This window comes from Heteronotia binoei, chromosome 3, assembly GCF_032191835.1.
Source record: "Heteronotia binoei isolate CCM8104 ecotype False Entrance Well chromosome 3, APGP_CSIRO_Hbin_v1, whole genome shotgun sequence".
Taxonomy (NCBI): Eukaryota; Metazoa; Chordata; class Lepidosauria; order Squamata; family Gekkonidae; genus Heteronotia; species Heteronotia binoei.
This window is the reverse complement of record NC_083225.1, coordinates 130,656,249-130,669,025: the sequence shown is the minus strand read 5'-3', so window position 1 is coordinate 130,669,025 and position 12,777 is coordinate 130,656,249. Positions and strand designations below refer to the sequence as shown.

The following is a 12,777-nucleotide window of genomic DNA, read 5'->3' as shown; positions in this document are numbered from 1 at the left end:
GAACACTGAGCCTTACATTTACTCAGACCATTAGCCTATTGAAGTCAGTCCTTTCTGCTCTGACTGGCAGCAGTTCTCCAGGGACTCCAGTCATTTTTAAACCATAAGAATATAAGAACATAAGAGAAGCCATGTTGGATCAGGCCAATGGCCCATCCAGTCCAATATTCTGTGTCACACAGTGGCCAAAAAAACCCCAAGTGCCATCAGGAGGTTCACAAGTGGGGCTAGAAGCCCAAGAATACAGAGCATCACTGCCCCAGACAGTTCCAATAAATGCTGTGGCTTAATAGTCACTGATGGACCTCTGTTCCATATTTTTATCCAATCCCCTCTTGAAGCTGGCTATGTTTGTAGCCACCACCACCTCCTGTGACAGTGAATTCCACATGTTAATTACCCTTTGGGTGAAGAAGTACTTCCTTTTATCCATTCTAATTCAACTGCTCAGCAATTTCATTGAATGCCCACGAGTTCTTGTATTGTGAGAAAGGGAGAAAAGTACTTCTTTCTCTTTCTCCATCCCATGCATAATTATCATGTCACCCCGCAGTCGATGTTTCTCCAAGCTAAAGAGCCCCAAGCGTTTTAACCTTTCTTCATAGGGAAAGTGTTCCAAACCTGTAATCATTCTAGTTGCCCTTTTCTGGCCTTTTTCCAATGCTATAATATCTTTTTTGAGGTGTGGTGACCAGATATGCCAAGCACCAAACTCAGGATCTTCTGCATGCAAAGCATGTGCTCAGTCACTAAGCTGTGGCAATATTCAATGGTAGGTCTCTATATGGCACGTTATAAACTATAAGCTCTACGTTATGTGTCTGGAAAAGATCAGTCCACTATCTATGACTTGAAATGATAGCATGTTTTCCCTTTTTTTGGTTTCTCACAGGTGGCCTTACCCCATGTCTTTATAAATTCCCTGACCATACTCTAAGTGCCAGTTCATGTGCTCTAGGCCACAGCTTTACTCCCATGCATGCATCTATCCTTGGAGAGGACCCTTCCACTGCTGATTTTAAACAGGAATTTCGCAAGAAAAACAAGTCAATTGAAGAACCAATAGACATGGATTCTCCTGAAATCAGAGAACTGGAAAAATTTGCCAATGAGTTCAAGTTGAGAAGAATTAAGCTCGGTATGTTAATCATCTTCCAACTAGACATACATTTAAACCTTTATTTTGCATATGTTACTGTATATACTTCATATTTTATTTGACTCACTAGAGTTAAAAATATTAAGAAGCATTATTCAATCTAAGAGTCTTCTAACTTAACTTCAAAAAAGTCTGTTATGATTTAATGGTAGAGTGCATACAGTCAAGCTAAAATGAACTGGGACCTGTGAAGAAAAACATATGCTTTAAAGGGCCATCTTAAGCCTTTAGGCTCAGAGTATTACAGAAGTCCAGTAATCTCTGGCTACATTCCTAAATGTTACTTGATTCAGGATCTTCAGATGTTTAGTGCCATATTGGCAGGGGAAAGGCATTCTTCACTGGCAAAACACATGCTTTTCATTCAGGTAGTCCAAGATCCAACCCTTGGCATAATTAGCTAAACGACCTCAGTGGGTCCCCACCTTAGACCACCGCCAGCCACAGAAAGAAAACTGAGCTAAGTGGACTAATGGTATGATTCAATATAAGAGAACTTCTTATACTGATATGTAATTATATGTGCATATCTGCTTCACAGAGATGAGTGACTCCCAGAAACAAACCACCCTGTAGCCTTCCTCCTCGAAAGCTATGAGCAAATGGGTATCTAGAAGCTACAAGCAAATTTATTGTCAGAATCATATGATTACTTTCCCTTTCAATGCTGTGCCTCCACTGGAATGCTGACACTGTTTGAGTATTTGCAACTTTCATTTCTGATCTTTATAGATTTAGCCACAGGAAAAAGACATGGTTAGAGAGAGTATTGTTAATACATGAGTAAATCTGCTGTTTGGATTTATATGGTCCATGTTTTGATAGGTCCCCAGGCTGCTGATGGGACTGGCTAAAAACAGTAATAACACTATGTATGTTTTTGTGTCTCTATAAGTGCTGCATGAACATTCTCTGAGAAATTCCTACACCAAATTCCCAAAGATATTTATATGATTGTGATGCCATATCACAGATTGGGAGCTGGGAAAGATTTTTACTATTTCCCCACCTGCTACAGACCTGACACTCCGGTCGGGATGCCTCCAACAGCAGCATTTCAGGGGGCATTTTAGGTAGCAATGGGAAATGAAAAACATGCTCTGTGGGTGAAAATGTATCACATGGAAGAACAGTAAGAGAACAGAAGGACTATAGGCCAAAGTTTTCCCAAATTTGGTTGCTTTTGTAACAAAGATTTCCCAGATTTCAGACACCTTGATTTTTTCATGTTTCCATATGATGTCATATTCTGTTCATGCACAGACCATTCCTTCAACAACAAAACTATGCTTTAGTTTAAACCTTTTAAATAAAGGAGGGTTTTTTTCTGGCCTTAACCTGAGTAGCCTAGCTAAGCCCAATCTCATCATATCTCAGAAGCTAAGAAGGGCTGACCTTGGCAAGTACTTGGATGGGAGACCTCCTTGGAATGTGAGAAGTGGGAGACAGAGGCTGGCTGTATCAAGCCAATTCTCTGAATATCCCCCAAGCCCAGTAGGGGTTGCCAGAAGTTGCCATGACATTCAGGCATGCACACACAGAGACAGACCAACTGACTGACAGACCAACCCCCCATTTTTTTATAAAGGTTTTCCCAAGGCAGGTGCTATCAGCAACAAGCAATTTCTTAGGTCAGAAAGGGAAAGAGCTCATTTGCAGGACCTCTGTAAAGGACTAGTCAGTTGCAACTATTAGGACAACAAAGGGGGGAGAGGGAGGGAAATTCAGCAGTGACTGCAAATACATGGAGGGTTTTTTGTTTTGTTTTTAAAAATGCTATTACATTATTCCTATACTCCTGAAAACAAAAAACAAAAACACTGTGGTGAGAAAATACTGTAAGTTTTGAGCAGACACCATTGATGTGATGGTGGCTTCAATGCAAATCAGGTGTGAAATTTAAACCATGGCTAACAATGGGAATAACTGGATTACCTCTGATGTCTAGATTACCTCTCTGATCCCCATTGCAAAGACAATTTAACATTGGATCACTTTAGCAACCTGACCACCACAGAAGAACATCCTGGTGTGGAAGCAGCTCCTGTTCACAGAATGACAAACCATAGTTTGCTACACATGAGTTAAGCTATTCATATGTAAAAATTAGGTATAGTGATTAAAAATGGTCATATTTACAAGATCTATATAGGACTCCTAGGTCACAAGAAGCATATATTTGCTAGTGGAGACATGATACCATGTCCCTAGGAAGTGGTTCACTCTTTAAGCCTTCTTACTTCCATTGCACATGTTGATCCATTGTATTATTTGATAACTGAGTAAAGAAGAACATATATCATTTTTTTCCTGTGCATTGGGCTATCAGTGTTTAAAAACAGAGCCAGGTTAGTAATATGAAATGAAAAGAGCTTCAACATCATTGGTTTGAGCAAAAACCATGGGAAATGTATCCTAGACATAAGCATGGCCATCACTTCCCTGGATTGAGATTGTAGTTTTATCTTCTTTTGGCAGGTTATACACAAACAAATGTTGGAGAAGCTCTGGCTGCTGTGCATGGCTCTGAATTCAGCCAAACAACTATTTGCCGTTTTGAAAACTTGCAGTTAAGCTTCAAGAATGCTTGCAAACTAAAATCAATCCTGACAAAGTGGCTGGAGGAAGCAGAACAAGTAGGAGGTACAGCAAAATCCGAGTCAACCTTTTACAGGAAGTCTTTAGTTAACATGTGTATCAATCACCATGGAACAGTAAAGACTTGTTACAAGTACATGAGCATCAGAAATGTCTCCAAGCAGCATCTCTCTTTGCAGTGTCAACCCTTGATAGTCATAATGCCTACAGTACAAAAATCACATGATTTCCCTGTACATAAAAGGTATCATTTCAGATGTAATGGTGCTTCTAGATGGGCACTTGGGGATCATATAATAGTACCACAGATTCAGCATGGCTGCTGTCCTGTGGAGACATTAGTTGTGAAATCCATCATCCCATTACAGATGCTGTACATATTGCAATGGTTCAGATTATGGTGACATTCTCATCCAAGATCATCTAGGAAGCTGTGTGGCAGACACTTAAATTCTCATCCAACACTATTACAAAACACAAATTATTATACTATTATATTGCAAGCAGGAAAGAAATGTGCAGGGGAAGGAGAATCCTGGTGACACCAGTGACCTTCTGAAGCCCTGTCGCTCACTCCACACCCCCCCCCCCCCGCCGCTTTGTCTACCCTCATTACTCTGCCCATCTGCTTGCTCTCTGGTGCTCCTTCTGGACTGTCCACCTTGCTGCATAGTAGTTCTCAAGCCTCCCACTTCTTCTCCCTCATATGCTTGCAGCATCAGTGGCAGGGAGAGCTTTTGAGCTTACTGCTTCTCCTCCCCTGCTCATCCACCTGTAGCATTACTGCCCTGTCCTCCCCCTCCCCCTCCTGCCTTACCTACCTGCTTCAGTGTTCAGGACACAGCTGCCTGTGTTTATGCAGAAAATGTCATCAGTGTGCTTTTTTGTGTATTCACCCTTTATTGAAATGATTTTTCTTCAAATATGGGTTGAAATTCTTCAAATTCCCCCCCCCTCCCCGGTCTATAGCAATATCTCCTCCCTTTCTCTCTGCATGCCCTGATCCACATTTCAGGATCCACAGCTAGGACCATAAGGATTTGTGGGGTTTTCCCCTATAACCTGCTCTCTGCACTATTTGGGCTTTTCTTCTTCCAGCATCCCTGAATACTCCCCTTTCCCTTCGATCCTTTTCTCCTTCCCACACCAAGCAAATCACCCTTTATCTGCCCTCTCCATCTTAAACTATATTTACTTCAGTTCAGGCCTCAGATTCAGTGGGAGCTCACAGGAGCGCAGCTCCTGAACCTTTCTGGGAGTTCCACCTCCTCCTTCTGAGAGTTCCACCTCCTTGTCTATTGAATAGTATTGCAGCTGCATAACAATCCCTGGATGAGCTCCACCGCCTATTTTTCTACAAAATGACCGCTGCTTCAGTTTATACCATCTTTCCCAAATTGGGGACCCAGCTTACCTCCTCCTCTCCTGCATTTTATCCTCACAAGAACCGTGAGACAGGTTAGCCTAATGTCAACCAGCAAACTTCCATGGCAGAGTGGGGATTTGAATGTGTCTGTTCATGCCTCCAATATCCAGATTTAAGCATCCATGGATGTGGCCATGCTGAGAATTAGATATAAGTAGAGACCTGTGAGACTCGCACAGGAGGAAATCCCATACACCTGCCAGGCAGCTCACTACCACTCTGCCCTTCCTCTCACCCAACAAGAGAGGAATTTAAGGGAGGGAATTTAAGCTATTCTACCTGCCTGCTCCTTCCCCTCCTTTGGTTTAGTGGCAGGGTCTCTCACTTTCCTTGCTTACCTGCCTGTCTCTGGTATTTCACTGTTGCTTCAGCTGTAGTTTTGGTGAGGATGGAACATTGGGAAGCAGGGGAAGCTCCCCCTCCTTACCCCTCAAACACTGCCACTTTGTCAAGAGTTTGGGAGGCAGGTCATAATGGAGGCTCCCCCCTTCTCCTTGCCAGCTGCATGCATATCTCCAGCAAGACTATCTGCCAGTTCATCTGCCCACCTGTCTGTCCTCCTCCTCCTGGGGGTGGGGGATCAACTAGTGGCAGCTCCTGGGCTCCCTTGCTCACCTGCCTGAAGTATGGAGGGGATAGCAGTTTCTGTTCCTCCCCACCTGCCTGCAGGAACCGCACTTCACTGGGGATAATTCCCACACTACCTTCCCACCCACCAGCTGGCTTCCCAATGACAGGCAGGGGTAGGCTGCATCAGGACACACAGGATCATCTGTCTTCTTCTTCTTCCCTCCTCAATGCTGGCAAGTGGATCTGTGAGCCTGTACAGTCATGTTCCTCTGTTGGGGGGGGGGGGGGGCGTTGTAAACACCCATTTTAAAAATGTCAATTTTTCTGCAAACCAAAGGGATCCCCTCCTCACTTTTCTGAAAAATCTTCTTTCTTTCTCCTTGTCCCCAAACTGTGGATTTAAGTATCATCAAATGGAGCCATGCTGAAAATCAGCGACATTGATGATATGGTATAATATGGTATAGTTGTTAGAGTGTTTGATGCCAAGTGGACATAAGGAAGGCTACACTGAACTATGCATACAACAATTTAGTTTGTATACTCACAGATTGCTGTTTTTAATTTGAATTTTTAAAGAATTTTGAATACAAAATGTAGAAAAGAAGTACAAAGTGAAACAATTATAAGATAAATTACAAATAACGTATCAACCTGTACATATAACGATAACAAAACGAATTAGATAAATCTTATGAAAATAAGAAATATTTTCATCATTTGCACAAATTAAATGGAAGACTTTTATATATACCTGTATCTAAACCCTCTCCTCTCTTCCCAAAATTATATTGTCTCTAACTAGATGCAAAAACAATGACCTTGTTTTGTTATCTACTGGTTTTTAACCTGAAGAGTCTGAAAGTGTAGCAGTTGTTAGACTTAATTTCTGTTTTATTGTTCAGGGTTTTTATATTATCAATTTTGTTTTTGCATTTACAATAACTATATTTACAATAACTATTAAGATGTCAAGGAGTAACACAAAGCATTACAAATCCCAAGAAAAAAAAGTGAGGCATTATCAGTATTTTATAACTTACCATCAGATTTCTAGAATGACATTATTCCACCTTGGGAAGATAACGGGAAGAGCTGCTATATCTGGAAAAAAAAATCTGCTGAGATTTGACCACATTTCCAACTTTGTTTGTTCTGTTTAGTCTATGAGGAATCAATTACAAGGAAGATCCTCTCTTTATAACAGTTCTCTCTAATAAACTGCATCAACTGACCCTGTTATGAGTATCTATATATCTAATAGCAATGTGGCCTCCCATTTGCAGGTATCTCAATCTGTGAATCAGAGCAACATGAACAAATTTTCCTGCAAACTTGGATGTTTGAAATCTGAAATCACAAAAAAAATATAGGGGGGTTAAATTCCCTCCCTACAAATAAAACAGCATTGTCTGCATGTGGCAACAACACACTTACCTGGAGAGCTGGCAGCCACTGCCATAGGGAGCCACTCCAGACCTGACTGACAGAGCAGCAGATACCAGGAGCCACTTCAGGTCTGGATGTCACAGCAGAGGATGCCAGGAGCTGCTCTGGATTCAGCTACCATGGTAGAGGATGCTGGGAGTTCTCTCACAGGGGCAGAGAATGGCTGAAGCCACTCTGAGTCCCACTATAGTTACAGAGGATATTGAGAGAACACTTCCCAGGCACTGGTACTGCTGCAGCCAGGTTCAAAGGTGTGTTGTGAGGCCTGAAGATGCACTAGGCTCAGTGATGGGGAGATGTGATTTTTCCTCCTGTGAGTCTCATAGGCCCCAACACTTGCAGTGTTCGATTCCAATCAGTTGTTGTACTTTAATTTATTGCACTTTGTTTTGCAGTTTATGTTAACTGCAGACATGGAATGTGATTGCATTCTTTAGGCATATGCAGTGCAAACACAGAATACAAGTGCAAATGTATACAGCAGTTATTAACACGCAGGTCGCAATTGTTTCAATATGATCCTGCGCACATCATCGTCAGCCACTGGAAGTAACTGTCTCTCAACATTGCCCTCTATTACAGCTTTATACAATGAAAAGGTTGGCATGAATGAACGGAAAAGAAAGCGCAGAACCACCATAAGGTATTAAGGATTGCTGCTGGTTTGGAATTTTCAGCTACAGAAACTGCACATTCATCATCCATTAGCTTGTGCATTTCCATCTGCTGGACTGATGTCCTAACTTGTATGTACATTGCACACCCCAGCATTAGAGATCCAACAAAAAGACTACCTTTTAAAACTGATTTTTCAGTGAAGTAGTCTTTCTCATTTTAATACTGTGGGGAAAATGACTAGGAAATTTACATAAACAAAAATAATCTATGTAAAAATCTATGAAAAACATTTAAATAATCTATGAAAAACATTTCTTATTTATACTTTTATCCAGTGAAATATAATTGGCCTATCAGAGGCAAAATGAGACTGATGGTTAAACTCAGCATGTCTATTCATATGCAGAGGCTACTTCTCTTAAATCATTTTAAAAAGAGCCTACACATCTGAACTGCTCACTTCTTTGTAATCAAAGGGGATTTTCCAGGTGCTGACAATGAATGCTTTTTCAATTTTATGTGTCCATCATAAAGTATACTACTGCCCTCTTGAGGTCAAACCTAAAACTAGTACCTTTTCCAGAATATCCACTTCTAAAGAGCAAATCAATGTTTGTGTACCCTATGTGCCTTTCAAAGGGACATACCACAAATCTGAACAGCTTTTTTTTTTAACTTTAAAAGGGTAAAAAAGCACAAAAATGTGTTAAACAATTTCAACTCTAAATATGTTAAATTTTCCTCTCTGAATAATGCAACAACACAATGTAATAACCAGGTATCAGCCAAGAGGAAACTATACTGTTTATGCAATATCTTAGCACCAACAAGAAGAGTTCCCTCTTTTACCTCTTTTTGGAGGTTGCTTGGAAAAGGGACAGTGTTAGTCCACCGATAGTTGGAGCAAATGAAACAAACATTGCTGTCAAGGTTGGCTTCACTACCACTTTAATAATGGCATCATCTAATTGGCTAGAGACTGTAATGGTATCAAATGACTGTCTGTTGGAATCATTCATGTAATTATGGCCCTGGAAAATCTGGTGGAAACAACATGCAAACAGAAGAGGATAGAGATGGAAGCAATAAATGGGTGATCCTTCACAAAATTTGTGGGCCTTAAGTACTGTTTTGAACCCAACAGACCTGCTTTGAGTCAGTCAAAAATTTATTGTGTATAGCCATTGGCCATCACAAAACAAAACAGAACCCGAACAACAAAGTTTCCAATTAACACCTTAAAAGTTCCCCAGAAAGGCCAACTTCAAGAACTTAACAGCATTTGATATTACTCTTGCTCTTATCTTCTTAGCTGCAAAGGCAAACAAAGAGACTTGATAGGACACATGAGCATCATTGTCAGATGACAAAAATACTGTATAATCTTGTCAGTTTCTGAATGTGCTTTTAAGGAGGTTAATACTCCAGACAGAAATTTAATTCTGGGGGCATTGTAGAGTGGACAGGATAGAATGTAATGGGGGAGGTCCTCTATCGTAGGTGAACCACAAGTGCAAAAACATTGTTCTGTTGGGATGTGGGAATATCGACCAGTTAACAGAGTTGTTTGCATAGTCTGAAAGCGAAGAGCTGTGAAGGATGTTCTGATGTTAAACCCGGAGATATTAACCAGGTATGGGGATCTCAGATGATCAGATCTGATTAGTCTGAACCAGGGAGCTACTTTAGATTTTAGGATTAGAGAATGATCTGTCAACGCATCTGATCCCTAAATTGAGAATCCAATCCCTAAATTGAGAATTGTCATTTTGGGCCCCTAGGAGATCGTCAGGAATAGAATAACTCTGGATAATGTTGTTGAGGTATCTAGAACACCTTTTGTTAGTGGAAAATTAAATGAATGGTAATTAAGGGAAGTATGATAAGAACATAAGAGAAGCCATGTTGGATCAGGTCAATGGCCCATCCAGTCCAACACTCTGTGTCACACAGTGGCCAAAAATTATACACACCCACATATATATATATATATATATATATATATATATATATATATACATACATACACACACACACACACACATTGCGACTAATAGCCACTGATGGACCTCTGCTTCATACTTTTATCTATCCCCCTCTTGAAGCTGGCTATGCTTGTAGCTGCTACCACCTCCTATGGCAGTGAATTCCACATGTTAATCACACTTTGGGTGAAGAAGTACCTCCTTTTATCTGTTCTAACTCGACTGCTCAGCAATTGATGAGAGAATTTACTTTTTTCTAGTGTTTTATTATAGCTAGGTGTATCCGTGCTCTTATGGGAGTCCTGTTTCAGCCCTTATCAGGGCAGCTGGAGAGCCCATAGAAAGAGCAAGAATTTGTCTTAGGAACTGATTCTGGATTACCTCCAGACTAGATAAAGCATTCTCATTCCACCCCCATATTTTGACACCATTTAAAAGATGTAGTAGAACCTTGCTTTTAAATAATTTTAGTGCTGGATCTATCAAGCGTCTACCCTTTGTATGAAAAAAGAGAATTGACCCAACAATCCTCAGTGCTTGCTGCCTGCTGAACTGTGTGAACCTTGAACATAACCTCAGCACAAATCCATCTAAGTGTATTTATCAATGTGATCCTACTAACACAGGGGTGGCCAACGATAGCTCTCCAGATGTTTTTTGCCAACAATTCCCATCAGCCCCAGCCATTGGCCATGCTGGCTGGGGCTGATGGGGGTTGTAGGCAAAAAAAACATCTGGAGAGCTACCGTTGGCCACCCCTGTACTAAAACAACTGATGGGTTATGTATGGGGACTGCTTGTTCTTTGAAGCAACAACTGATGGGGACTGCTTGTTCTTTGAAGCCAGCCACATTACTTTAGGATATCAACACTGCATGGAAAGACTTCCATTTCAAAACTTAACTAATTCTACACTCTGATACCATATAGTGGATCAAGGGAAAGAACACTGCTAAGTAGCCGCTGACACTGATTTGCAGATACTACTGAGTTAGTGAAGTATTTATTTGCTCCATAAAATGGAATGACACGCCTCCAGTCAGGCTGTCTTCCATTTAAAGACTAAAGATTCATGCCTGGTAAAACAATATGGGACAGCCAGAGAAACATGTTTAGTTGAGAGAAAATGGAATCAGTGTTTTTTCAGAACTCTCCATTTGAACACAATCTTAAAGATGGGTGGAAGTTTCTCGAAGTGCGAGGCTTTGATAGTACTCCATAATCCTTCAGTTCCTGTCCACATGTATACTACAATTCTGCCCATATGTAATCAATACTTGACAAATCTTTTCATATCTATATCCTAAGTGGACATGCCATTCATATATTTAAAAAACATGTGGAACAGGCTTCCTCGGGAAGTGGTGGGCTCTCTTCCTTGGAGGTTTTCAAACAGAGGCTAGACTGCCATTTGACAGCAAACAGATCCTGTGAATTTAGGGGGAGGTATTTGTGAGTTTCCTGCATTGTGCGGAAGGTTGGACTAGATGGCCCTGGAGGCCCTTTCCAACTCTATGATTCTATGTTTGAGAGAGACCTATGATTTCCTGAGATATTGCTAATGTTACAATAAGGCTATTCTATTCTTCTTTCCAGTATTGCTGCTAAAGAAGCCCTAGAAAGTCATTTTGCTGACCAAAGCAAGCCGTCTTCTCAGGAGATTATGCGGATGGCTGAGGGGCTCAATCTGGAGAAGGAAGTGGTGAGAGTTTGGTTCTGCAACCGAAGACAGAGAGAGAAGAGAGTGAAGACAAGTTTACATCAGAACACCTTCCACTCCATTAAGGACCACCAAGACTGCCAGTAATTTTCCCCTACAGACTCTTCCTAATTCCTTCTTCGGTACTCCTAATTTTAATTGTTTTTCTATAAAAGGAAAAGAAATATGCTTGATGAACTAAAACCAGAGCATACCATGTTTGTCACCACTGCAAGTTAATCTAGTTCAGTCATAAAAAAAACTTTGGTAATAATTTGTGATGCTTTAAGATGCACTTCCTCCTCTAAAGGGCACAGTGCCTTTGCCTGAAAGCTGCCTGCATTATCACTCAGTATATTAATATGTTACCAAGATGTGGAAAGTCATCAACACAGCTTTCTCCAGACATTCTGGTACAATGCCTGTAGCGTGGAAAGGTGGAATTGGCTAACAGTCACTAAGCAGATGGAAGGGATTAGGTGCACTTAAAATTGACATACATCCATATCTCTTATGTTTTATTACTTTACTCACAGGTACTTACACTTCTAGCAAATTATATTCTTAAATACCAGCACTTAGAAGCTGTTGAGACTTCAGCTGCATTATAGTATCATTTATTCTAAATAAAAGGCACAACCCAGCATCTTTATATGATGCAGCAGATGCACATAGACACAGGTCCAGTGACCCCAAAAAGCTTCCCTACAAAGCTACCAACATTCAGAAAGCCAGCAGCTCAGATTGCATACCATTTTGTAATCAGCTCCAGTCTGAGAAAAACAGAGTTAAGAGACTTATTAGGGTTTGTAGAATCTTTCAGGCTCAAGTGCCGTGTTCAACTGGAGAAAGTTTTCCTTCCAGACGTTTCGTTCTCAGCTGCAGAGAACATCCTCAGTGGCGTTGCAGCCGGAGCAGGCGCTCTGACCTTCTTGGCTGCTGTGCATTGAGTGCACAGAGTCCCACTCAATGCACAGCAGCCAAGAAGGTCAGAGCGCCTGCTCCGGCTGCAACGCCACTGAGGATGTTCTCCGCAGCTGAGAACAAAACGTCTGGAAGGAAAACTTTCTCCAGTAGAACACAGCACTTGAGCCCGAAAGATTCTACAAACCCTAATGATGTTACCAGCTGTGAAAACCTGAAATCTTTGATAAGAGAACTTAATTTACAGTGGCCGGGGGGCAGGGTCACCGGTGGCCAGGAGCAAACAAGATCACACTCCAGCAACCCTACTAGTGCTTCAGCGTCACTTGGCTTATATCCTGCAGTGCCA

The 12,777-nt window shown here is 41.2% G+C and overlaps 1 protein-coding gene across 4 annotated transcripts in view; it reads left to right on the top strand.

Moving 5' to 3' along the window:
- Window positions 1-11,612, top strand: part of POU1F1 (POU class 1 homeobox 1) — a 38,529-nt gene extending 26,917 nt beyond the window's left edge. For all 4 annotated transcript variants that reach the window (XM_060235148.1, XM_060235150.1, XM_060235149.1 and 1 more), the window contains 4 exons: window positions 893-1,138; window positions 3,638-3,802; window positions 7,785-7,845; window positions 11,402-11,612. In XM_060235148.1, the coding sequence (XP_060091131.1) occupies window positions 893-1,138; window positions 3,638-3,802; window positions 7,785-7,845; window positions 11,402-11,612 (683 nt within the window). The remainder of the gene's footprint in view (window positions 1-892; window positions 1,139-3,637; window positions 3,803-7,784; window positions 7,846-11,401) is intronic.
- The last annotated feature ends 1,165 nt before the right edge of the window (window positions 11,613-12,777 follow it).